The sequence below is a fragment of the Aptenodytes patagonicus genome, chromosome 3 (assembly GCF_965638725.1).
Source record: "Aptenodytes patagonicus chromosome 3, bAptPat1.pri.cur, whole genome shotgun sequence".
Lineage (NCBI taxonomy): Eukaryota > Metazoa > Chordata > Aves > Sphenisciformes > Spheniscidae > Aptenodytes > Aptenodytes patagonicus.
This window is the reverse complement of record NC_134951.1, coordinates 117,953,737-117,980,710: the sequence shown is the minus strand read 5'-3', so window position 1 is coordinate 117,980,710 and position 26,974 is coordinate 117,953,737. Positions and strand designations below refer to the sequence as shown.

The following is a 26,974-nucleotide window of genomic DNA, read 5'->3' as shown; positions in this document are numbered from 1 at the left end:
GATTTGAGGAAGGGGCTCATGACCACCCCCACCAATGGTGCCTGCACAAAGGATCAGGAGCTACATAACTCCCTGAGAGGTGAGGACTAGACTATAAAAGCCACAACTCCAAGGAGCCATGCGCGCACCCATCACCAGAGGATTGCCACATCCATCATTGTCATTGTGGGATCCAAGGGTGGTGATCTCTCTCTCTCTTTCCTTTTCTTCATTTTCCTTTTCTTCTTATAAATGCCTCAATAGAATCCACACCGCCTATTATTACACCTTCCAAGTTTAAGTTGCATGTTCCATAAATAAAGTGTTTAATTGATCGCCTGGTGGTGTTTCACCTTAATTTAGCCCAAGGGAATCACGAAACCGCTACGACCCCCTGAGTCACCTGGTCTGGGTCGTAACACAGGGCTTCCGCTACGAAGTGGCCAGGTCTTTAACCTGTTGGTGATCCTCAACTTCTTGTTCGAGACTACATGGTACAGGGGATGCCTGGAGATTAGACATTGGAATGGCCAGGGGTGAAAGCTAATCGCAGAGATCCCCTTACTAGCTCGTTCATAGTTCCACCAAAACTGCACTCTGGCTTTAAATCTACCACCTAATCTTGAACCTCGCCAGCTCCCTGCTCTAAACTGGAATGCCGCCGACCAGGGCTTCTGCTCTGAAGTGGCCAGGTCTTTAACCTGTTGGTGATCCTCCACTTCTGATTCGAGATTACATGCTAACAAAGGCTGCCTGGAGCTGAAACACAGAAGTGGAGATGACGGAAAGCTCTTTGTGTACCGCAGAGTCCCTTAATAGCTCCTTAACACTTCGACCAACCCTGCTGCTCTGCGTTTTTTGTTTTAACACATAATCTTGAACCTCTCCATCTCCCTGCTGCAAACCAGAATGCTGCTGACCAGGGCTACCGCTCCAAAGTGGCCAGGACTGTAAGCTGTTGGTGGACCTCGGTTTACATTTTTGAACCATCGCCCTGGCTAGGTTGATACAGTAGATATGCTATAGAGACTTACGTGATAGAGCAAGTGCAGATCTCCAGTGTTGGTCGGGCTGCCAAGGAAAATTTAAACTTACAAAAAACTTTCAGTCCTGACCACTCCTTTGTGTAAGCATTGCCAGTATCTGTTTTGGAGCTGGGCTGCAGCTAGTTCAGGCGGTACAGGAAGCTCAGACCATCCGTGTTGGTGGGCAGTGAAGGACCTGCCAAGGGAAGGTGAGGGCCACTTACAGCTTTCAGTCCTGGCCAGTTCTGTGTTGGAGCCTGGATTTTTTTTTTCCTTTTCCTCTTTTGGACCCTGGGTATAATGAGGTCAGTCTAAGACTGAGCTTACTGTGCTTTGTGGTCTAATTCTGGTCCTCAGGTATAACTTAATAAGATGGTTGGAATGTATGTGGAATCATCTTAACACTGATGCACTTTGTTTTACCTTTCGTTATGGTGTGCCCATGCAGTCTTACTTACACTGCTATTTAGTGAATGCTGGCAGTACCTAATTTCTTACTTTCCCACTTCCTCTAAAATCCTAAACACCACCAGTTACTTTCAACCAAATATTCACTGTGTTGTTAACACACATTTTATTTACACTTTTTTTTTTCCCCATGTATCATCAGCACTGGAATCGTATTAATAAATTAAATACACATTTTATACACAAACATACACAATGCACCACAACTTAAAGAACCTGCCCTACATGTGCACAAACAACAAACAGCAAAAAAACCCCAACCAACAAACAACATAAAAACAAACAAGAAACAAACAACAATCAAGCAAAAAGCAAACAACAAAGTCCTTTTGGCACCCAACGTGGGGCTCGAAGGGTTTGAGAAAATAACAGATTAACCAGAGCGTATTAAGGAATTTATATCTGTTAACAGTTGTGGGTCACAGTGTTGGTTCCTCTGTTCTCGATACTGATTTGTTTAATCTGCATCGTGCTCGTTTTTTTGCTGTACATGTTAAAGATTGGTGTTGGTTTTTGCAGTTTGCTGTGGTCTGCTGTGATTGGTGATATTCCACTTGGGAGGTTTATTTTAAAAACATTGACCTTGGTCTTAATTTGGTATCTGAATTTCACAATGAAACCATTACCGTACTACGGATACCACTTCGTGGAGACAACTAGCAATTACAGTAACTTTTCTGAGAGTTTTTTTTACGGAGGAAATACAGAATGGCAGTGTCACTACCTTCTTCTATGATGTTTCCTCCTTCATTACAAGTAGACTATCATGGCCTAAATGAAGTCACGCCACTGCTGAGTGCTGCTGTGCCAGACATGCTAGAACTTCAATATGAATTGGAATCAAAGGCAGCCAAGTGGTATGCCACAGTTGATATTGCTAATGCGTTTTTCTCAATCCCTTTGGCAGCAGAGTGCAGGCCACAGTTTGCTTTCACTTGGAGGGGCGTCCAGTACACCTGGAACCGACTGCCCCAGGGGTGGAGAAACAGCCCCACCATTTGCCATGGACTGATCCAGACTGCACTGGAACGGGGTGAGGCTCCAGAACACCTGCAATACATTGATGACATCATCGTGTGGGACAACACAGCAGGAGAAGTTTTTGAGAAAGGGAAGAAAATAGTCCAAATCCTGCTGAAGGCTGGTTTTGCCATAAAACAAAGTAAAGTCAAGGGACCTGCACCGGACATCCAGTTTTTAGGAATAAAATGGCAAGGTAGATGTCATCAAATCCTAATGGATGTGATCAACAAAATAACAGCCATGTCGCCACCAACTAGCAAAAAGGAAACACAAGCTTTCTTACGCATTGTGGGTTTTTGGAGAATGCATATTCCAAATTACAGTCTGATTGTAAGCCCTCTCTACCGAGTGACCCGGAAGAAGAATGATTTCAAATGGGGCCCTGAGCAACAACAAGCCTTTGAACAAATTAAACGGGAGATAGTTCATACAGTAGCCCTTAGGCCAGTACGGGCAGGAGAAGATGTAAAAAAATGTGCTCTACACCACAGCCTAGTTATTCTTAATGAAGAATAACTTCGATGAAACCAAACAAAGCACAGTGATGATGGTACCAGAACTGACTTCAACATGAAACAATCCAACACCACATACCATCTCCATCTTTCCTGCCCTGGAAGATTATTACGACAGATGGAGCCCGAAGTCATGGACTAAATGAACTCACCGAACATTTTAGAGGGACGGCCCATAGACTAAGGGAATGATATCTCTGTGTGTGTGTGTGTGTGTATGTGTGTGTGTGTGTATATATATATAAAAAGAAACCCAGGAAAAGGGGTGGTGATTAATGGAAATGTACTGGAAGATATGAGACTTGAGCATGACGTAGATGGTATAGAATAAGAGGTGGATACTGTCCTGGTTTCGGCAGAGATAGAGTTAATTTCCTTCCTAGTAGCTGGTACAGTGCTGTGTTTTGGATTTAGGACAAGAACAAAGTTGATAACCACCGATGTTTTAGTTGTTGCTAGGTAATGCTTACACTAGTCAAGGACTTTTCAGCTTCCCATGCCCTACCAACTGAGAAGGCTGGAGGTGCACAAGAAGCTGGGAGGGGACACAGCCAAACTGGCCAAAGGGACATTCCATACCATGTGACGTCATGCTCAGTACATAAACTGGGGAAAGCTGGCTGGGGGGGCCGCTGCTCGGGGACTGACTGGGCATCGGTCAGCAGGTGCTGAGCAATTGCACTGTGCATCACTTGCTTTGTGTATTATTATTATTATTACATTATTATTATTGTTATTATTTTATTTCAATTATTAACTGTTTTTATCTCAACCCACGAGTTTTTCTCACTTCTAGTCTTCCAATTCTCTTCCCCAGCGCACCAGGCCAGGGGGAAGGAGTGAGCGAGCAGCTGTTTGGAACTCAGTTGCCAACTGAGGTTAAACCACAACATATAGGCACGATCTGCTCGGCAGGCATCCCCCCAGCCCCACCAACATGCGGTTGGACACGATGCTGGTTGCTTCGGTGCCTGGGATTATGTAACACAGTCCTCTGTGCGGGGATTCCTGAAGGACTATTTTGGTGATCTCTTAGGAGTGGCTTGTTAAAGTCTTGCCAATCCTTCTTTTGAGTTTCTTCAGCCAGTAGAACACACTGTTGAGTATGTCTTTTGATCCTGGCTTCCTGATCTGCAGGGCAATACCGACTAATATGTGAGTAACTCTCAGCTTGACAATACTGGTAGATCTTTACTTGAATTTCCTTTCTAACCTGTGCTAGAAATTCCCTCATGGGGTAGATATTTGCTTTTAATGATAAGGCACTAATGAGCTGCTCGTGGGGAATGTCCCATACCATTCACTCCAGTTGTTACTAATTTTGTCCTTTTCAAAGCTGGCAATTTCATGGCCCTGACACAGCAACCTAGTCCAATGCAAAAATTCTTCCTTCCTCCAGTCACTAGGTCTCAGAAAGGTGACATTTGGAGCGGAAATCTTCCATTCCAAGACTAGGGTCTCACCACAAACTGCTTCTGGAATCACCATGACTGCTTTTGGGTCCCAAATTGATGGAACTTTCACTTCCCTTTTTCCTGGAGCAATACACAACTTTCTAAATTAATTCTCAATACCTTCTTGATGAACTATCAGTTTTATAGTGTTGTCAGAGGAGTTGGTGATTTGGTGCAGTCAATATGCGGTTCCATAGCTTTCCCAAGGACTGAGGTGAGGCTGACTGGGCTTGTTTCCTGGATTGTCCTTCTTGACAATGGATATACTGTCTGCCTTTTTCCAGTCACTGGGAGCAACCCCTGATTGCCATGACCTTTTAAGAATGATGAAGAGTGGCCTCATGGCATCTGCCAGCTCTTTCAGTACTCTCAGATGCATGCCATCTGGTACCATCGACTTATGCATGTCTAATGGACTTGTGTGGTCCCTAATTCTATCTTCCACTACTGTGGGTGCTGCTTCACTCCTACAGACTCTGCTAGCAGGCTTGGGGACCTGGGAGGCCTGAGGGCAAATCTTACCAGTGAAAAGTGAACTTTGACTTTCATAACTCCCTTCCTACGTGTGTGGGCAATGTCTTTGTAAACTGCACAAGTAATCTGCCCATGCTTCCACCTTCTGTGTGTCAGGTGTAGCCAAATCTGATAGCCCAACAGAGATGAGGCTGCTGCAGCTCCATGGCCCCAAGTCCAACCAGCAGTGAGGCTAAGCACGTATTCTGTGTAGGCACACAGACAAGTATAAAACACAAGTATAAATAATACACAGCCAGCCATGCAGATCAACAGACAGAAACACTCCACTCACACAAAAAGCAGCACCAATGGCCTCATTCTGTTTCTGTCATTGGCTGATCAGGATCAAGAATTGTTAGTGGGAAATACATATACGCATATATATGCCGCCAGTCCCCCAGCAGATGGGCATAGGTCTGCAGTGGACCCCTGGATGTCAAGTCTTCCCCAGCTGCCAGCACCTGGACACATGAGCCCTCAAGGCTGCAGACCCACACCAGGTGAAGAAAAGGAGGGAAGAAGAGAAAGAAGCGGGGGGACAGGAGGTGTGTGGGGGACAGGAGGGCGGGGAGAAGGGGAAAACTGTGGGAAGGGAGGGAAAGGGGGCAAGGGGAGGGGAAGGAATGAATTAAACTGAGGACAGGGAAATAAGGAAGGGAGAAAGGGAGAAGGAAAGAAGGAAGGCAGGAAGGTGAGGGCAAGGGGAAGACAAGAGGAAGGCGAAGGGAAGATGGATGGAATGAAAGGAAGGAAGGAAAAAAGGTAAAAGAAAGAAGGCAGGCAGGAGAGAAGGAATTAAGGAAAGCAGGCAGGCAGGCGAGAAGGCAAAGAGGAAGGGAAGAAGATTCAACGAAGGAAGTAAGGAAGGGGGTATTGAGGAAAGTAGTGAGAGAAGAAAGAAGATGGTAATTAAGGAAAAGTCAGAAAGGTGGGGAAGTAGGCAAGGAGGAACAGAGGAAAGCAAAGTCAAGAAGGCAGGAGGGCAGGAAAAAGGGAATTGAAGTATATAAGTAAGTGAGTACGTAAAGTGAGGACAGAGGGCAATAAAGAAAGGAGGAAGTAGGAAGGAAAGTAGAAAGAAAAAGGAAGGAAGGAATAAAGGAAGGATAGAATGAAAAAAGAAAGGAAGAAGGAAGGAAGTGCAGTGAGGATGGAGAGAAATAAGGAAGAGAGGAAGGAGAAGGAAAGGAGGGAAGGAAGGAATGTAAAAGGAAGGAAGGAATGTAAAAGGAAGGAAGGAAGGTGGGCAGGTAGCACATCTGTAGATCTTGTACATATCTTTGCAAGTTATGTGCAAACTCATTTGACTGTAAATAAATTACATTTATGGGTTGTCATGATCTAGGGAAATGGATGCTCATCAGAAGTAGTGGAGGTAGAAGGGATAAGTAGGTAGGGAACTTGGTAATCATGCTGCCTTACCTGCCAACTTAATCTTACCTGCCAACAAAATCAACCAGCTTTACCTAGGTGGACAGGTCACCTTACTTAGCCCGGAGAAGGAATGCGTAATTTATGTGTGATCAATAAATAGCCAAATGCCTAGTGATGTGCATGAATGGATGAATGAGATTCCCACTGTCCCTACTTACTATCCAGCAAAACCACAGCCAAGAGAACAGGCTTGGCAGAATCAGCAGGGAAAGACGACCCTGTTGAGCATGACTCTAGTCTGGCGCTGTGAAGAGACATCAGAGGTGTAGAATAAATGGGAGGCCCTGCAGCTGTGCAACTCGGGCCATGGTCCAGTTGCCAGTGAAATGCTAATGATAATTTTTTCCACTTGCCCAGTGAGGTGTGTGTGTGGGTGAGCTCCAAAGGGCTCTCACTTCTGATGCCAAGTGCCTGGCATGACCTGCTCCAGGGACAGTGTCAGGTGGGGAGTTTGACTGGGGCAGTACGCCTGTCAAACCATAACACAGGTGTCCTAAGGCGAGCTCAGGGAGGACAGAAACCTCCTGTGGAGCAGAAGATCAAGGCTCAATCTTGATTTTCAGTACAAATATTGTCCATGAAAGCAGGGCCTCACGATCCTTCTGACTTTCTGGGTTTTAAGCAGGCATCCAGGAGACAGTGGATGAGGAACTCCAGGCATGAGTCTCCACATGAGGAACTTGGGCATCTAGAATGTTCCGCTCTGTCCCCCAACAACCTGGGGAATTCAGGCTCTTCCTGCAAGGACTGGTCACACTGGGGAAGATGAGGCTGTCTGGGCATCCCCACCACATCTCTCCCCCTAGTGGCCCTGAGGAGAGGGCCCAGAGAGGTGTCACTCTCTGGTTGTGGGGCAAGGAACCCATTTGCCACATAGGGGGAGCAGGGCTGGGACTTCCACCACGACAGACATGCAGGACTAGGAGCAAGCGGGTGCGGCAGGGGGAGTGGAAAAATCAGTCCTCTCTCCATGCTCTGCCTCTGGCAGTTGTCCCCTGCCCAGCATCCCCTAACAACCCCACATCCCTCCCAAATGATACCCAAGGCCTGAGAAGAGCCCTGTATCTCCAAAACAATCCCACATCCTCCAAATCACCCCTCAAGCCCAGATAGCAGTCCCACATCTGCCTCCTGCTGGGCACCATATGTTGTCAACATGCAGGCATTCTGTCTTGCACCTGCTCCCAGAAACACCAGCCCCATCATTCTGTGTGGTCTGGTCCCCTGCCCTCTTTCCCATCCTTCCCCATACCTCTTACTGTTCCCTGAACTGCCCAGGAAGCAAAAGTCACTTTGCAGGGCAGGCTGCATGGCCTGGGCAAGGATCCCAACCCACACCTATTTCACAAATAACTCCTGGGATGAGCACATCCAGGTCACATACTCCTCACTTGAGAACGTCCTGCTGTCCCTTCACACCCATGTTCCCCATAGACAACAAGGAGGCTTATGCTAGAAGAAAACTTTTTTTTTTTAAACAGAACTTTTTTCAACCCTTGTTCCTCAGGGTTTTCTTTTTTGCAAAGATAAAGTATTATCTGAACAACCTCTGCATATATATATATATCTCATATATATGTGTGGGTGTGTGCGTGCATACATTTATACACTTAAAAACAGTCCTGCAAACTTGTGCCACTCATAGCAGCCCATCCTGCTTCACAGCAAAGACAACAACTCCAACAAACAGCAAAAAAGCTGTCCTCCTCAACTAGAAGAATACACGGAACCACATCCATCTGTGGCTCTGGAGGGAATCCCACCAGCTCCAGATGGGAGGCTTTGACTTGAGTGTAAACACATCGCTTTACAGTATTTCTAGACACTGGTTGGATTAGACAGTGCCATGCTAGGACACATGCCCCACTCACCTGTGCCCAGTCCTTGGGGAGAACACGCCCAAGGACACTGAGCAGTCCTTTATTAGGTGGCAAGTAGTCCTCACTTTGCAGCTAGACTGTGACTTTCTAACTCAACTAGATACCTATGGGCAGAAATGCAGACAAGGAAGAAAGGCGAGGACATGTCTTTCTGAGGGAGGTGGCCACAGTAACACAGCCCATCTGTCCAGAGCAATGTTTCTGCATATTAAAGGGGAGTCACTGAGCAAGTAGCCCCCAGAGGAAACGTCTCTTCATTCTGCCTGAGAGCTCCTCACTGTCATTGAGGAAAGACACTAATACAAACTGGTCGAGACAGAGTAGAGGCAGAGGTCCAGGCTGGCAGGCTGGGTGAAAGCCCACTTCTAGTCATAGGCATCATCAACATCAAAGTAGGAGTCACAATCAAGGTTATCTGACTCATCATCAAACAGAAAGTTGTCTTCATCAAGGTCGTCATCATCATCATCATCATCATAGTCTTCCTGCCACTGTGGTTCATACTCCTCATCTTCAACCTCTTTGCCACCTTCGTCTGTGTTGGGGGAGTCACACAAGATGGTATGTTTTGGCCTATTGAGGAGGAGAGCATCAGAGCAGAGCCCCGGCTGTGAGCAGCAACCACAACCCAGCCCCACACCACCCTCATCCTCCCTACTACCATCACCTCAGCATCCCCCATCTAAAGCCATGCCTCAGGGACACAGCAGCCATGCGGGTGCACCTAGGAGAAGGTGATTAAATGGCCTTATCCATGCACGCAGCACAGGGCTGTGTCAGAGAGCCATCTGTAACTGGGCCCCAACAAGCTGCAGTCTGCCACCAGCTCTGGTGTCTCAGCCTCATTCCAAGGAGACCAGAAACCCTGCTCTGAAAGAGAGTGTCTCTTGACTCAGTTGTCATTCTTTCTTGCAACGCTCAGCAGCCTGTTCAGCTCCTGGAAACACAGCAGCTGTCAGAGGCGACGGGTCACACTGGGATAGCAGAAGCCAGTTGTGTTTCTTGGTTTAAACAGCGTGTCATATAGGAATGGACTTTGTTTCGAGCTCATCACCTTCCAATCATACTTAACACCTGCCAGCTCAGTACTCTAGGACAGGGAAACAACAAACCATCTATTTCACCTCTCAACACACTATTTTACAGCTGTGTCACCTCTTCTCCATTCCCTTCTTAAAATAAATGTCAGGCCCTTCCATCTCCCCCATGTATGTTCTTATTCTTGCTTCTCTCATCTAGACACCTCCTAGATCTCTGATACACCTCTGAAGAAAGAGTGTGACTCTCCACAGAAACCCAGGAGAGTCCAGGGAGAGCAACTTCCATAACTGGGTCTGCCAGTGATGGAGCTTTCTTGACCACAACTGCATACCAAGCGGAGGTTTTTCTGGTCTCCCTACACCACTATGTCACTTACATTGTTATCTCAAACCACAACACAGGATGCAAGTAATTGATACCTGTTATTAACTCTTTCGTATATCAGCGAGCACAGGAGAAAACCGGTCACCTGCTTTTTGTCTGCACTCACCCACCTTTCCTTGTTACCCTGCTAAGAAAACTCACCCTATACAGGCAGGCGCTGAAGTAAGCACGTTTGAGAGTTTCACCTTTCTCTGACCAGGGTCTGCCAAAGTCTGGAGCCCAACATGGAAATCCTGCTAGCATGGAAGAACAGCCAGAAGAGAGAGACAATATGCGATTTGGGGTGTATTTTGTGCTGCAAACCCCTTCCCTACATACACACAGCACTGAGAGTCTATCCCCTCAGCTGATCAAGCCCCTTTCTAGGTTTGTCCAAGATCAAACTAGACCAGAGCAAGACAAGCCACTAACAGGCATATGGACTTCACCTGTGTGGAGTGCCAGAGAATTGCAAAGAGACGCTCCTTGATCTGGTGTACCAACTCCAAACCAGCACTGAAGTGCTCTGCTTTCAGGAGCTGAAGAGAAGAGGCCAGGTCCTGGTACTGCAGCAGGGTTTCCTCTGCAATTCAAGGCCAACAAAGTCACGCTGCTTCCCACACTCTTAAGCAGAGACCCAGTCCCTTGGCTCTGATTATGAAACCAGTCACAGCTACTTAGGTCTCCCGTGCACATACATTCCTCTTTTCATAAGGGAACATGTTGCTCCTTACTGCATCAGTCTCCACCAGCAGCCAAACTGCGTCAGTGGACTTCCCAAAAATGACATCAAGAAGGCAAAAATGGGCTGGGAGAAGTGAGAGACACCAGCTGGGTGCAGGTGTATATGCTATTGCCCCACTACAGAGCTGCCACCCTTTGAACCAGACAGCTGGGAATGCTAGTCTCTACGTTGGAGAGGCTGCAGGACTTACCCAGAAGGATCTGCAGAGCATTAGTGTGCAGCTCTAAGCTCTCAGTCTGCTGTTCCACAATATCCATGCTCTCAGTGTCCTGGTTATAGTAGCTGTACACACAGGAGTAGGCCAGCACCTGGAGCAGTACAGATCATTCTGTAAGCATCCTCCTTCAGTTTCAGAGTGGGCAAGAAGAGAGTAGCATCAAACCCTTCCAGACCTCATTACGTATCAGTGGCTGAGAAAAGCCTGGCAGTGCTTCTGGTCTGTGGCGATAGCCCAGTGAACCATTATGCCAAGTGACAGCAGTGCCAGGCTACCGAGAGCTACTGGTGGGATTGTAAATGAATGTGTAATTACTTTGTACTGAAATACTGATTGTTCCCACCTGCAAACCATCACAAGAACACAGACTGTAAATGCGTAACAAGTGTGACTGACCAGCAGGCAGAGGCCCAGGTTGAACCCAAGTGGCAATGAACTGCGAGAACTGAGCCCAAAGGGAAGCAGGCATGGTGCTATACAGCACCAAGAGCCCATGACAAAGGCATTTCAACAGGTGACAAACTCCCATTATGAATGAATGACCCCTAAAGCCATCCAGGCACCCAGCAGGAAACAAGACCACTGTTTCCATTTAAAGAAACGGACCAGAAAAGCCAGCAGCAGCAAGCAACAGTGATATGTATCCTGGCAAACACAGGGGCTACCACACCAAAAAGACAAAACAGGGTCAGACACCCTTGTTCCACATGCGCCTCTCAAAATCAAGTCTGCCTGCACAAACAAGGTATGCATTGCAAAGGCAATACTGCAAAGGCAATTCCCACCTCCTTCCTATGTTTCAGGGGACAGAAGACATTGCAGGCCTATGCTGTCACAGGTTTACTGCACACATCCAGTGGCTGCACTGCAAATCCTTCATAATGTGGCTATCAGGGCATGCAGTAGGTAACTCAGTGCTCCCAAAACTACGGCTCATGAAATGAAATTAAGAAAGGAAAGTCATAACATGAGCATCAAGAAGGACTTCCTAACTGTAACGCAGCATCAGGAGAACTTTCAAAAGGTAGGTACCACCACTGGGGCATTTCAAATTGGAATGGACCAAACCTAGTATATGAAACCCCTAAATATGGATCCTTGTGCTGATTCCGTGGCGTCAACTTGAGCTAAGCTCCAAATCCTATGACCTGACTGTGAGGAACACTGCAGACAGAGCCCAACTCAGAGTGAGAGCAGGGAAAGGCAGACATGAGCTCTTCCCCTGTCCTGATGCTATTCCTCCCCTCAAGCTTTTTCTGTCTCCCCTTGTTTGGCGTAGAGCAAGGTTGGTGTCTCCTCGCTTTAATAAAGGCATAAACCACACCAATAGAATTAGGCCTAAATCTCAGCAAGCCTGTTATCCAGCCTTACCTTCCGTGCCTGTTCTAGCACTTTGCAGGCATCAAGAACAAAAGTCAAAGTCCTAATTTTTGGCATCTCACTGATGGAAGAAACCCTGTTCCTCAGACTCATGGCAAATTCCTGCAATAACCATAGGAGGAAAAAAAAAAAGTCAATGTTAAGCTCCGCAAGATTGAAAAAATAGCACCTTCCACACAGGTAATTGCTAAGCATCCTGAAGTGCCATCCCAGAAGATGCAGGCAGCAGGACAGCATTTACTGCATCCAACTATGACATCTCTACTGTGCCATCACTTTAACCTTTTACAGTATCTCAGCGCTAGACAGAGTTCAGCCTTCAGTCACCATTGCTTCCAAGTACTGCATCAGTCTGAGCACATGAACACAAGTTAGGTGTTCAGTTCCCGCAACAGTCCGCTTGGTAGAAGAAAGCAGGCCAAGAACTACCCATTACATCAGAGCAAGGGTGAAATGACCAGGCATCCCCACCTGGATCTGAAGCCTGCTTCTTAGCTTCAGGTGAAATACATTGAGACACAACAGAAACTGTCCTGCTCACCAGGGCTAAGGCAACAGAGTCAGCATCTGCAAAGGAAGGAGGAAGCCTTACCCTTGCATGATGATGAAAGGTGCATCTCTCATTGTAATCCTGAAAACGCTTCTCCTGCCAAGCTGCTTTACTCACCTGAAAGGAAAGATAGAAGCAACCTGTAGCAATTTCATCAAGTACCAGGGTTGCCTGGAAATGGCGACCACACATACAGACTTTGACAATACTATCAATATTACTGGCAAGTGCACAAAGTCCAGGGTAAAGGGCACAAGTGGAGATCCTTACCCTCTCTCTGAGAGGCCAGGTGCATCTGAACACAAGCATGAACCACTGAGATATAGCAAACCACTCACCATAGCGGAGCAGTTGTAATAATCCTTATGAGTCGGCCTCCAGGGCTTGAGGCAACGCCAACAGAAGCCATGATTACACTTTGCACATGTCATACTGCAAGGTAGGAGAAGAACAATGGGAATCACTCAGTCCTAACAGCCACTTGCACAGTTCCTCCCAGTGCTCCCCTACATCACAGGGCTGGAATGTGTGACCCAGTCACTCCCATTTACCCAGTACTACGCATTTCCCTGCATGTATTTTTTTAAAGCCTTTGCTGGAAGCAGATGATGCTTAAAACCACTCGTGTCTCCAAAAATGAGCTGGGTAAACTGGCAGCACGATCTCACAGTACCAACTTACCAAGTACTTCAAGGGTGAACTAAGCATTCCACAGTTTGAAGCAAGATCCACATGAGCACCTCACCTCTTCCCTCAGTAATGCAGCACTCCACAGTGCACAAAGGCACTGCACAGCCCTAGGGCCACACACAACATGTGAGGACAAATCACAGCTGGGCACTAAGGGCTGTGCCAGCGCAAGAAAGAAACAAATGGCGACTCCTAAGCCCTGGCTTCAAAACTGGAGGTAACTCTCCTATCACGTAAAAAGCTGCCAGAGATCCAAGCCAATTCAAAAGAGGCAGTTAAAAGCAAATTGCTTAAAGTTACAGGAATAGGTGAGCATGAAAGAAAAAATGGTGCTGAGATATCCACTCCTGTAACCTGTACCTCCGTAAGCCTACAGCAGATTCTGAGAACAGACAAGTGTGCGCTATAAAAAGGTACAGCAAAATGAGTTGTGGTTCTACTAGAGAGCTATCAATGGATTTAACTCTGAATGCTGGGGAACATTTTGCTTTTTGTAGGAATTAAAAGCAATCATTCATTCCTCTAAAACTATAAAACAGACCTGCTATAACTCTTACTCCACAGCCAAAAAACCCACCAAAAAGCGCAATGGACCTAACTGTATGTCTTTGCCCTCTCCTGTCTTCTCCAGTAGCAAACAAAAATGGATACTCACTGCAGGCACCCCTCATTTTTCTCTATCTGAGCCTGGCAGCTTGGGCAGTGCTTCGAAATGAGCTTAGCCAGATGTTTGCTTTGGGCTTCACTTGTCATGCCCTCATAGTACCCATCGTCATCCACCCACTGAGACATGTGACTGCAGCTGGCAGGATAATGGGCCTGAAAGAGAGAGCCAGTCAACCACACAAAAGCAGAATGGTGTGTGCCAAACCCAAGATAGTACTGCCCGTGATTCAGCTCAGCCTCACCTCTGGGAAGTTGCAGTTGAAGCAGGATATCCAGGAGCACTTGGAACAGGCTGCCCCATAACCAAGTCCATCCTTAAGGAGGATCTGATCACAGCCCTGAGGGTTGGTGCACCACGTCAGGTTGGAGCAACACTCAACATAGCCTCTGAGGAGGGCTTTTTCATACTGTAATAAGAAGCCAGGAAGGAGATTTAAGGCTGAGAAGCTGCATGGTTAGGCCTTACAACTGGGGTCTGGTGCCTCTGGGCTCTACATCTGACCGAACAACTGCTCGCAACAAAACAGCACTAAGTCAGTTTACTCTTTCATTCTCTTTATGTAAATTTCCCACCCCTCGTGTCATATCTGGAGGCTGTTTCATATAATCACAGAATAGCTGAGGCTGGAAGGCACTTCTGGAGATAAAAACTAGTCCAACCCCTCCAGCACAAAGCAGGGTTGCTCAGGACCATATCCAGCTGGGTTTTGAGCATACCCAAGGATAGAGACTACAAACCTCTCTGCCCAACCTGTTCCAAGGTCCCATTACCCTTACTGTTAAAAAAAAAAAAAAAAAAAGGTTTCTTATGTTTAAATGGAATTCCTTGTATTTAAATTAGTGCCCACTGCCTCTTATCCTTTCACTTGATATCACCAAGAAGAATCTGGCTCCTTAATCCCATTTGTCTATTTACACATGTTGACAAGATCCACCTCTGAGCCTTCTCTTCTCCAGGTTAAACAAACCCAGCTCTCCCAGCTTCTCCTAGAGGTGTTCCAAAACCTAAATCATCTTTGTGGCCTTTTGCTGGATTCTCCCCAGTATGTCCATGTCTTTCTTGTACCAGTGAGCCCAGAAATGGACATAGTACTCCAGATGTGGTCTCAACAGCACTGAGTAGAGGGGAAGGACCACCTTCCTCAGCCTGCTGTCAATGCTCTTCCTAATTCAACCTAAGATGCTAGTGGACCTTCTTAGCCACAAGGGCACACTGCTGGCTTCTGTTCAACTTGTCCACCATGATCCCATTTTTTTTTCTGCAGGGCTGCTTTCCAGATGGTTGGCCCCCAGCACATACTGTTGCATTGGGTTATTCCACCCCAGAAGCAGGACTTGGCATTTCCCTTTGTTGAACTTAATGATATTCTTGTTTGCTGAGTTCTCTAGTCTGTTGAGGTCCCTCTGAATGGCAGCACAACCATCTGGAGCATTAACCAGTCCTCCCAGCTGTTTATCATCTATAAATTTGCTGAGGGTGCACTTGGTCCCATCATCCAGGTCATCAATGAAGATGGTAAACAATGTTAACCTTAGTATCAACCTCTGGGCTACACCACTAGTGACTGGCCTCCAGCTGAGCTTTCTGCTATTGATCATAACCCTTTGAGCTCAGCAGGCCATCTCACTGTCCACTCATCCAGCTTGTACTTCATCAGTTTTTTTTCTATGAGGATGTTGTGGATGATGGTGTAGAAAGCCTTACTAAAGCTGAGATAAACAACATCCCCCCTCATCCACCAAGCCAATCATCTCACCATAGAAAGCTATCAGGTGCTCTTTTTAACTTTTTCTGATTTTAAATTCCTTAGCAGACTTTTGCTTAGTTACATCATGTGCAAAGAGGAGGGAGACTCGCTTTGCCCACAGCCTCTAGACATTACTGCAGAGGACAAGGCAAATTGGTTATCAATAAGGGACTGTTCAGGTAGGGACCCAGGGATGCAACTATACTGCACATAGTAGCTTAGTTTTCTCTGCTCAGTTATTATAGTGTAAGGACTGTGCAAACATACACAAAGCTAGAAGAAGTTCAGAAGAAATCCTGTAGTTTTCACAGCCCTCCTGCAGAGATTTTTTGCATACCTGGAGAGCTGCTCTAAAGCCACCAGGCAGAGAAAGGACAATACAGGTCACAACAAGCACTAGAGAGAAAAGGTGCAAGTCCTGAGCAGTGAAGGGCTCAGACAGGGCTCTCATTCATTTCTCCCTCTCGTTTATTCTCTCTCTCAGGCAACCTAAACCAGAGAGTGTGCGCTGACTGGCTGCAAGGACGTCAGCCTGTGTCATGGCAAAATGCCTGGTGGAGGCAAAGACTCAGCAAAACCACTTCATTCTTCTCAAAGAGAGTCAACATCTGTGTCTGTTGTCGTCCTGTTGATAAGGAATGTGATCATTTCTGCCCAGACACCAGTACACAGAGAGATAAATGGGTACTTGAGTCAGCAGACAGCACCAAATCACAGCCTTCACAGAGGCTAAATTTCACAACGTCTGATGTCTGGAGTTTTGCTCTATCCTGTTTTCTTGGTGAGGAGGACACAGAGATGCAACTGCTGAAGCAGATCTAGGATTCCTACTGGAACCATAAGAGAAAGAGCTGCTCTCAGGAAGCCTAAAAGGAGAGGGAACAAGTGTCCAATGAAGGTCTGAGAAGAAAACTAGCCAGGTACAAACAAGAAGTTGCCAAGTACCGCATGACACTGACCAACAAATCTTAGAGGAACCTTTGCACACGCTGGAGTTAATCCAGGTACGGAGCCTATGGCATGATTCCCAGCAAAGAATCCCTGGAGGCAGAATGGAAGACCACCTCTGAAGAACAGACTCTCAAGGAACTTGAGAGAAACAAGGCTGAGAGAAAACCTCTTTCAGAAACATGATAGGGTTTATGTTTTGTAGAAATACAAGCATGGAAAGTTTAAACTCAAATATTCTTGTATTAGCAAGAGTGCAGCCAGCAGGCAAGGGAAGGGATTTGTCACAGCTATTTGGCACTGGTGACACAGTTGGATACTGGGAACAGTTTGGGCTCCCAAGTACAAGAAAGACATTGAGTGGTTAAACATTGGAACAGGCTGCCCAGGGAAGTGGTTGATTCACCATCCCTGGAAGTATTTAAAAGACGTGTAGATGAGGCACTTAGGGACATGGTTTAGTGGGCATGGTGGTGTTGGGTTGATGGTTGGACTCGATGATCTTAGAGGCCTTTTCCAACCTTAATGATTCTATGATTAACAGACTAGAGAAAACGTCGTCCATAGGCCACCAAGACAGTCAGGGGCTGGATGAGGGGAGGTTGAGAGAGCTGTGTTTGTTCAGCACGGGGAGAAGGCAGCAGAAGGGGATCTTACCACTGCCTAGAGCTACCTAAATGTAAGATGCAGAGAAGACTGAACCTGAAGCAGTATGTTTTAACTTCAGCATCAGATCTTCACACAATAATCTGGCTATTTCGAGCACAGGATTGGACCAGAGATCTCCACAGATTATTGCAACCTAAATTATTCTATGACTGTATGTGTGACTGCACGAGGCATTAACGCTCACCATCAGTAGGTGACTCTTTTGCTCACAGGCTGTTGTGGTTTAACCCTGGCCAGCAGCTCAGCACCACACAGCTGCTCGCTCACTCCTCCGCAGTGGGATGCAGGGGGAGAATCGGAAAGGTAAAAGGGAGAAAACTCGTGGGTGCGGGTAAAGGCGGTTTTATAATTAAAAACAAAATCGTAAGGGAAAAACCCCAACAAACAAGAAAGAGAGAGGAAAATAAAGCCCAAGCAAAACAAGTGATGCAGAAGAAAGCAATTGCTGACCACCAACCGATGGATGCCCAGGCAGTCCCTGAGCAAGGGCAGCCCCCGCCAACCTCCACCACCCAGTTTTATTGCTGAGCATGGCGTCGCATGGTGCGACCGTATGCGACCATATCCCTTTGGTCAGTTGGGGTGAGATGTCCCCGCTGTGTCCCCCTCCCAGCGTCTTGTGCACCCCCAGCCTGCTCGCTGGCGGGGCAGTCTGAGGAGCAGAAAAGCCCTTGGCACTGTGCAAGCACTGCTCGGCAATAACTAACACATCCTGGGTTATCGAGGCTGTTTCCAGCACAGATGCAAAACATAGCCCCAATACAAGCTACTCTGAAGACATGTAATGATGAAGCTCATCGTACGGTCATGTCTTGGGACTTATGTTCGGGAGAGACCTTATTGCAGCCTATCAGTACTTAAAGGGGGCTTATAAAAAAGATGGCGGCAAACTTTTTAGCAGGGCCTGTTGCGACAGGACAAGGGGGAATGGCTTTAAACTAAAGGGGGGTAGATTTAGACTTGATTTAAGGAAGAAATTTTTTACGCTGAGGGTGGTGAAGCACTGGCACAGGTTGCCCAGAGAGGTGGTGGATGCCCCATCCCTGGAAACATTCAAGGTCAGGCTGGACAAGGCTCTGAGCAACCTCATTTAGTTGAAGATGTCCCTGCCCATGGCAGGGGGGGTTGGACTAGATGACCTTTAGAGGTCCCTTCCAACCCAAACTATTCTATGATTCTATGAACGCTCCAGCCATACCACTTACTGAGCAAAAAGGGAAACAGATAACATTTCAGTGAGAGCATCAGAGCAACTTCTTAAAATTGCCTGCAATTTATGTTGACCTGCAAATTTTTTTTTTTTTTTTTAATAAAACAGCCATAGCAACAGGATATTAAATCCTGCTCTCAGACAGGTGTGACTACAGGATTTGCAGAGCCAGTAAGAACTGCCCAGATACATGCACTAATTCTCCAAGCACTTCTTACAGAAAACAAGATAGAAAAGATACATTGAAGGAAATGCTGTTCCGTAGGCTTGCCCATTTTGGTTGCCAGTTTGCAAGCTTAAAGAAAAATTGTAAGATAGAGAAGTCTTTATGACTACTGTTCATTTCTCCTTATGACTGTTCACACAGGATCATAATGACAGTAACAAGCTAGAAGAGAAGGAGAATATTTTTGGAGAAGCAATTGCTGGTGGAGACCTGTCAAACAACAAAGCAGTGGAAAACAGGTGAGACACCTGTTCTGTCCAGCAATTAACAAAAAGAGTCTATCATGCGACAGCCACAGCTCTGCCATTAGGTGGGGAGGGCATTCAGCTCTAAGTAATAACTAAAAACTGGAAGAATAGGGAGAAAAAGAAGCTTCTGCCTCGGAAAAAGCAGCTCCTGCTGCCCCCTGCTGACTGAGGACTAAGGTGAGCATAGCTCAGGAAGCCTGGTTTAGATATGTCTGTAGACCCACACAGACTTAATTAGAATCAAGATTAAGTCTGATGTAGTAACTTCTGTCATCTTCACAAAAACCTGAGGTGCTCAAAGCCAGAGACTGATGGAAGAGAAAGGACATTGGGGTCATTGGTGCAGCAATAAAATGAAATTGCTCAAATGTTTTCTCTTCATTTGTCCTAGATTTTACAATTGCTTCCAGCACACCAGCAGAGTATACTTGTCATGAGCGGCTACCACAGCTCTCACCTGGTCCTCAACTAAGGATGCACCTGAAATGTTGTTTGCTGGAGACATGTTTAGAGGAAATACCACTGTGCTCTTTTGTTGATGTTATGCTTTCCTGAATAGCTGGTATTGACCATGATCAGAGACAACAGACACCAACGGGCAGAAATCTGGTCTGCCTCAATTATCACACTGCCAGTCTTAGTAATGGGAAGGGGAAAAGCAGCAGCAAGATTATCTGCTGGTGCTGACCAAAATGAAACAGAGCTTGGACACCCAGTAACCACCTCTCCTACTTCACCTTGGCTATAATCTCCTCGGAGGAAATGATGGAACAAATGAAGGCTGTAGTTGGCTGTGCACAGCACTCGGATATGGGACAGGTGCAGTTGACAACCATGTTCTGTTCAATGCGAGTCGTGAGATACTCACTCCAACAGGGCTGTGAAGGCAGAAAAGGAGAGGTCAGAGCTAAACAGGAGCTGCACCACCTGGGTCATGTGTCCCTGGAAGCCCACCCCACCCAGCAGAGGGTGCACAAAACCACCACAAACTGTGGGTAAGTACTCAAAAGCACAAAAGTGGGACAGACTAATCAGGACCTGAAGGGTCACAACAAACAAGGGAGCTGAGCAAAGAGAATGTATGAGGTCTGTGAAAATCACCTGAATAACAGCTTCAGACAAAGCCAACCAACTGCCACCAACTAGGCAGCAGCAATTCCCTACCAAGTTACAGGAGTCAAAGACCCCAGGACCTTCACCTTGCAGCAGTAGTGCATGCAGCAGAGGGTTGGTGGCTTCTCAGTGGGACACAGCTGGTTCACACAGACTGGGCAGTGGGTTCCTGGGCTCGGGGTGGGCTGGGCATCCTGCACTTGCAGCCCCGAGGAGATGAGAAGGGTCTCACGGTTCTCCACATAGCACTGGATCAGGAAATCCACATTCCACCTGCAGTGCATGAGGAGGTGCCGAGCAACATCATCCGGGATGCTCAGAGTATCCTGGACCTGCTGTACTGTCTGGTTCATGAGCAGCTTCGCCTCCTCTGGACTAAGTGTGTGCCCCATTGGCACCTGCAGCATTGCCATGAGAAACTCCTCCGACCTGCCTATGCCAGGATTCAACCTGATATGGAGAAATGTGTCATGTCCATACATGGTGGAGATGCACACCCCTCCACACCTGGTGACATGCATCCCTACCAATACAGGCAGTCTATGCTGTCCTTATCCTGAGATGCCTCTGGTGGCCTGCTCTGGAAAACCATCTGTGCCTGGCCCCCAAGAGGTGTTGTGGGCTCAGCAGAGATGTATTCCAAGACATGAGGCCTCTCCTCCTGGCGCCGGAGATAGCCCTGGTTCAGCAGGTGCAGGACACAGGACAGCACGTCCACGCTGTGGCAGCAGAAGCTCAGGAACTGCAGCCCTGGACCCAACTCACCCTTCTGACAGGCATCAATCACCTACAGCAGCAAGGGAGCCCCACGTTGCAGTACAGTGCAGCGCAGCACCCAGCGGCCCCTCTCTGCCCCTCAAGCCCTCCATACCCTAAACACCAGGTTGTCAATGTGGAGCTGCTTCTCCACCTTGAGGATGCGGGTGATGAGGCAGCAGAGGACGTTCCTCTTCCTTTCCAGGGCACTGACCTCAGCCCTCTCCGCCCGCAGGTACCTCTGCCGGGGCAGCAGCCTCAGCTGGCGGCCAGAGGCATGGGCCAGGGCTGCCTGGTTCAGCCGCAGCGCACCTGGAGCTAGCACCCAGCCCAGGGTCAGCCAAGCCCCGAGCTGGGCCCTGAAGGAGCCCCAGGACACACGTGTGGCTGTTGGACCCAACCCTGAGCCTCCCGCTGCTGCCTTCACAGGTGTCAGCCCCCTCCCTGTCCCCAAGCAACAGCCACACACACAACCCCTGGCCCCAGTCCCCAGCCCCACACACAGACCTGAGACCCAACCACCCACGCCGACCCACGGCCCCAAGCCCCAGCCCCACACACCTCCCCCAGCTCTACACATGGCCTCAGGCCCCAGCTTGACACACAGACCGGCGCCCCGAGCACCAACAGACACGCTCACCCCAGCCCACTTGCTTCGCCTACAAGCTCATGCACCCCTACCCCAGCACCCGCTTGGGGCTCAGACCAGCGCCTCCCCAGGGGTGCCCCAGCCCCACACTCACCTCCTGGCGTGCAGCTCCACACCAGGATGCCCTCGCCGTGGGTCAGCGGTGTCAGTGCGTGGTGCACCAGGTCAGCAGGGAGCCCCGTAGCCTGCAGCAGGGTCTCCACAGCCACCTCCTACAGGAGGATGCGGGAGGGGAACGGCCAGCCAAGACCCACCAGCTGGAGGCCTGGCCAAACAAGGCGGGGCCTGTGCCCCAAACACCACTGGAGACCCCGCTGGAGGGGAGAACATGGCCCTGCTACGCTCCAGCATCCGCTGCCTCCCTCACCCCGCTGCGGCCCCAGCTCCTACCTCGGCGCTGTTGAAGCACAGCAGGATGTACATCTGCAGCGTGGACACGTGGAGGACGCAGTCTCCAAACTGCAGTTCGGCATAGCCCAGCCACGTCCACTGCAGCCGCCGGGGCTTCGTGCACTCCCAGCCCAGCTGGCTCTGGCCTGCCAGAGACCGCATCAGCGCAAGGGCCAGGGGCCAGCCCTGCCGGGCACTCCCAGCACACCCCAGCAGTCCTGCCGCTTCTGCCTGACCTGCTGTGGAGCGGCTGGGCCCCGGCAAGACCCCCCACGCACACCCACTGCCGCGACACTCACTCCGCCTGCAGAAGTCGGCAAACTCATCCAGGGGGGAGCTCAGGGCCACCGAGAAAAACCTCCCAGGTTCATCCATGTAGCAGAACGGGGAAACGGGCCAGCAGTGCGGGGACAGGGCCAGCACCTTCACCTCCGGCACATCCACCACCGAGGCCGTCCCCAGTGCCTGGGCAGGTGGACACGAGGGCAGCTCAGGACAGGCCCCAGGATCCCTTTGAGGAAAGCGGGTGGCCCCCAGCCTCCCCACCCCACCAGCACGCTCACCTCGTCCAGGCCCGTGTCCAGCTCCAGCAGACGCTTGTCCTGCTCCTGCAGCTGGAAGAGGTAAAACTGCTGCTGGAGCTCCTCCGACTCGGCCAAGTTGCTCAGCATCTTTTGGGGGAAGCGGCTAGGGAAGCACAGCCCGATCTGCTCCACGATGGCTCCTTCCAGCCAGGACGGCCCTTGCGCCAGGAGCCGGTCCCCCAGGTAGTGCCTGCCACAGGCGCCAGCGTCAGGTCAGGGGCCGGCCCAAGCCCCGTGGCCATCAGCCACCCGCCAGGAGACAGAGACGGCCCCGGCCTCACCCCAAGGCGCACGGGCCCGGCAGCACCTGTCTCCCCTCCCTGTCGCCAGGGAGGGAACGTGCATCTGCAGACTGGCAGTGGCCACAAGCCCTCAACAGCCTTTCCCTCCACACGCCAGAGCCAGGAAAAGCAAAGCGGGAGCACCACTGCCACACCAGGCCAGGCTCAGCCACGGCCTCAGCACCGCCTGCGCCTCCCCTGCCACACCACACCACGCAGCACCAGGCCCTCTGGTTCCATAGAGACATGGCACCCCTCACCGGTAGAAGTGCTCGAAGGTGTGGGCGAGCTCCAGGCCACTGAAAACGACGAAGGGCTCCAGGATCTGCTGCAGCCACTGCAGCGGCCCTGCGCTGCCCGCAGCCCTGTGGAGCTCCTGGATCTGCCCATCAAGGTAGCGGGCAAACTGCTCACTCACCTGCAGAGGGACAGGGCTGGCTGTGGAGGGGGCTCACCGAGTGGCCGCAGGGCTGGGCTAGGGGAATGTCCCTGGGGGGAGCAGCTGGGAAACCCTGGGGCTCTCGGGCAGGGGCCAAGGGTGCCCAGGCACCAGCCTGAGACAGGAGCGCGCTGGGGCTGGGGCCACGCTGTGACAAGCGCTGCGCACCCGCAGCTGGGCACCGTCCAGGGCCACCGCAGGGCAGGGTTCTGTGGCGAGGGGGGGGGGGGGGGGGGGAGGGGGGGGGGAGAGGGCAGGACACTGCCCACCCAGAGCTTGCCCTGAGGCCGTGCGCCAGGACGGCCTCCCCAGCCTGCGCCCGGGACCCCAGCACTGGTGCCACGCTCCCTCGACTCACATGCAGGGTGGTAAGGAAGGAGAGCTGCAGCAAAGCCCCTGCGAAGCCCTGGCCCAGGGCCAGCACAAAGGCGGCCTGCTGCCCAAAGAGCTCCTCCGTGGCACCACGCAGGCGCTGGTACAGCCCGCAGTATCGTTCCACTAGGTCCGGCGCCTGCCCTGCCGCCTCCAGGAACCGCTGCACCTGTGGGACATGCCAGGAGAGGGGTGAGCCCCGCAGCGGGACGCGCCCATGGCCCGCGGGAACGTCTGCAGCCCCAGCCTCACTCTGCCGACACCAACTGCCGACACCACCTAGGTCCCGGCTAGGGGCCAACTAGAGGCCCCGGTGCTGCCACGGGCTACCGAGAGCTTGCGGCAAGGCGGGAGCGCAGCCCCGAGGGCTGGGCAGGGGCTGCAGGGGCAGGACAGAAGCGCAGCAGCAGCCCAGCAGGAAATAAGTAGCCCGACACTGTACCTGTCTCCCAGCCTGCAGCACCAGCCTGGGTATAGGGTCAGGCTGACACCTGAGCCCTGCCAGGCCGGCAAGCGCAGCAGGGCTGTCCCCACAGAGGCCAGGAACAGCCCTGCGCCCTCCCCATGCTCCCAGGGCACCGCCAGGCCCCGCTCCCCCCTACACCCGCCCGGTGCAGGGTCCCACATGCCCTCTCTGGCCCCCACGGACGGCCCTCCAAGCTCTACCTGCTGCTGCACCACGCCACGCCAGCACTGTGAGATGCCCCACAGGCTGCTCGACTTCTCCACCACTGCCTTCGCAGCCCTGGCCGGCACCTCCTTGTTCTTCCCCTCCTTCCCGCCTGCCAAGGGACAACCCTGGGCTCAGCGTGGCTCCGTGGGCAGGCTCCGCACACTGACCACCAGCAGCCTCCCCCTCTCTCGGGGGACGCAGGACAGAGATGCCGGGGAGGCAGGGCCACTGCAGGGGCACGGCCACGAGCCTCCCCCGGCTTGGGAGCCTCCTGTGCCACAGGGCCCTCCCCAGAGCTCCCCAGCAGATCCCCACGGCCGCAGCCTGGCACTCTGGACCACTGTCCTCCCAGCCCCACGGGAGGGCAGCCCCTCGCTCACCAGCTGCTCTTGCCTCCTCTGGCTCTGGGCCGCTGGGGTCCACATGCACCAGGAGCTGGGTCAGGCGCCGCACACGGGAACCAAAGACAGCACCACGGCTCGTGGCGCGGCGGGGTGGCTCCACGCTCTCCAGGTACTCGCTCAGCAGCCAGGCCAGGGGGCTGACGCCGTGGGGGTCTGCGAGGCCAACCAGACTCAGAGCAGGGTGCCTCAGCCTGGGGCACGGTGCGGACGGGCCAGGGAGAGTGCAGGGTACCTGGGCTGGTGATGCTCTGCACCAAGGGGTTCACCAGGGCCTCCCAGCACGTCCTGCCCAAGGCCCAGGCCGCCTCGTCGTCAGGAAGGAAGCGGTCGGCAAAGCCCTGCTCATGCCGCAGCGCCCGGTTCAGCCTGCAACAGCGACCGGGCAGCACACACAGCTGCTGGGCACCTGCCGACAGCCGGGGGGACTCCCCCAGGAAAGCAGAGCGTGGTGGTCACTCCCTGCCCTGCCCCTTGCCAGGCACGACGGCTCAGCAGCCCAACTTGCCCCCAGCAGCCAGGGTCCCTCGCTGCCCCTGGGCCCTGCCTGCACTGGGCCTCGGGGCCCTCGTGGCCCCCGCCAAACTGGGGGGCTGCGTGGTGCCTCTGGCCACGAGATCCTGCCTGTGCCTGACCGACCTCCGCCAGGTCAGGACGCGCCAGCCCCTGCGGGGCACCTCTCTGGTGGGTTAGCCGTGCCCACGTGCCCAGCTTAAACCTGGGGGACCCCAAGGTGGCCCTGGCCCTCTGGGACCGCTGGTGGTCAGGGAGGAGCGAGGCCCCCTCCCTGCCCAGGCAGGACACCCGGCTGCTCCTCTCCTGGCCCTGCAGTCCCCTTGCGGGCTGCCAGCACCATCCCCCCAGGCCCTGGGACACCGGGGATGCGATGGCGCAGCCAGGAGACAACTCACCTGCCGAAGAGCTGCAGCAGTCGCCCCCGGTCCCGGCAGATCTCCTGGCACCAGGCATGAGCCCGAGCAGTGCAGGAGAGGAACGTCCGCCGGCACAGCTGCTCCTTGAAGATGGGCCAGAAAGTGGGCTTGGGACCCAGCACCTCGATGCCACGCACACGTGTGTCAATGCCGCCCTATGGGAGAGCGGGACCCTCAGCATGCTCCTCAGGCATGGCCCTGAGGCTCCACACTGCCAGCTCCCTGGCCCGGCCCCCTGCTCCCCTACCTGCTGGCACCGCTTCACCCGGATCTGGATAATGGGCCAGAAGCGGGTCATGTTCTCCAGCAGGATCACTCTGCTGTCTGAGGGGAGGACGGTCACCTGCAGGCAGACAGCGAACCCTCAGCACGCCAGGCAGCGAGCGCCAGCCCCCCTGCATGCTCCCCTGGCCACCCCCCATTAAAGCCATGGCCTCTGTGCCCCTCAGCAGCCACAGGGCACTCCCCACCGGGGCCCCACTTCTGCCTCACAGCCCCAGCACACCAGCCTGCTGCAGACTGGGCTGCAGGGCTGCCCATGCCCACGTCTCCAGCACCCACTGCCTACAGCCAGGAGGCTCCTGCAGCACAGCTCCTGCCATCCCCACCTCCCTGCGGGGCACCTCCCAGGGCCCCGGCACCAGGGCGAGACCTTCACAGGGCACAGCAAGGACCAGCCCACCGCTCCCATGGCGTCCCATGGCCTGAGCAGCCTGTGCGAGACTCACCGCGTTGAGCTCAGTTCTGATGGCGGCAGGGCTGTCTCCCCCCAGCACCACGACACGGGCTGGCATGTAGCTGGAGTCCTCACTGGCCACCAGCATGCTCATCTCCCTGCAGCACAGCAAACACGGTGCTGCCCAGCAGTTCCCACCTCCCTGCCCTGGCCCCTGCCAGCCCCACGCACTGCTGCCCACGTCCAGCAACCCCCAGGACAGGGACCACTGGGGCAGGGCTCGCACAGATCCCCAAAGCCCTCTCCTCCCCGCACACCGCTGGCCCTCCTGGCCCCAAGGCCCCCCAGCCCAGCCCCACCTGACCACCACACCACACTGCATGTGGACGGTGATGAAGTGGGAGCCAGTGCTGCCATTCGACTCCCAGTAGGTCTTGGGGTTCCTGTCCGTGAGCTTGCTGGCCCGGTGCGGGTTGGAGGAGACCTGCACCTTCTCCCAACACTTGTCCTCCTTCACCTCCACGCTGGAGCCTGTGGGAAGAGCACATGGAGCCTCCAGCTGCCAGGCCAGCACGTGCCAGGCACAGGGCTCCAGCTCCCGCTCCCGCTCCCCGCACTCACCTCGGCACAGGTTGCGCAGAAAGACGTCAAAGAAGGGGATGCTGATGGGCTGGTGGCTCCGGCGGTGCTCCTCAATCTGCCCCAGCACCAGC

At 51.8% G+C, this 26,974-nt stretch overlaps 1 protein-coding gene across 8 annotated transcripts in view; it reads right to left on the bottom strand.

Moving 5' to 3' along the window:
• Positions 1–7,874: 7,874 nt before the first annotated feature.
• The window catches only part of CUL9 (cullin 9), a 37,104-nt gene continuing 18,004 nt past the window's right edge, over positions 7,875–26,974 (bottom strand). For 6 of the 8 annotated variants that reach the window (XM_076334877.1, XM_076334875.1, XM_076334876.1 and 3 more), the window contains 27 exons: positions 26,883–26,973; positions 26,621–26,792; positions 26,314–26,419; positions 25,833–25,928; positions 25,565–25,740; positions 24,889–25,022; positions 24,633–24,809; positions 24,246–24,361; positions 23,566–23,748; positions 23,029–23,186; positions 22,467–22,677; positions 22,203–22,368; positions 21,904–22,049; positions 21,608–21,725; positions 20,980–21,182; positions 20,636–20,895; positions 20,195–20,558; positions 19,733–19,873; positions 14,189–14,353; positions 13,936–14,099; positions 12,929–13,022; positions 12,633–12,707; positions 12,032–12,142; positions 10,634–10,751; positions 10,148–10,281; positions 9,861–9,955; positions 8,598–8,867 (listed from right to left, as the gene is read on the bottom strand). In XM_076334877.1, the coding sequence (XP_076190992.1) occupies positions 8,660–8,867; positions 9,861–9,955; positions 10,148–10,281; positions 10,634–10,751; positions 12,032–12,142; positions 12,633–12,707; positions 12,929–13,022; positions 13,936–14,099; positions 14,189–14,353; positions 19,733–19,873; positions 20,195–20,558; positions 20,636–20,895; positions 20,980–21,182; positions 21,608–21,725; positions 21,904–22,049; positions 22,203–22,368; positions 22,467–22,677; positions 23,029–23,186; positions 23,566–23,748; positions 24,246–24,361; positions 24,633–24,809; positions 24,889–25,022; positions 25,565–25,740; positions 25,833–25,928; positions 26,314–26,419; positions 26,621–26,792; positions 26,883–26,973 (4,182 nt within the window). In that variant the 3' untranslated portion in view covers positions 8,598–8,659. Of the gene's footprint in view, positions 8,868–9,860; positions 9,956–10,147; positions 10,282–10,633; positions 10,752–12,031; positions 12,143–12,632; positions 12,708–12,928; positions 13,023–13,935; positions 14,100–14,188; positions 14,354–19,732; positions 19,874–20,194; positions 20,559–20,635; positions 20,896–20,979; positions 21,183–21,607; positions 21,726–21,903; positions 22,050–22,202; positions 22,369–22,466; positions 22,678–23,028; positions 23,187–23,565; positions 23,749–24,245; positions 24,362–24,632; positions 24,810–24,888; positions 25,023–25,564; positions 25,741–25,832; positions 25,929–26,313; positions 26,420–26,620; positions 26,793–26,882; position 26,974 lie in introns of all 8 variants that reach the window. The other 2 variants (XM_076334872.1, XM_076334873.1) reach the window with 2 other exon arrangements.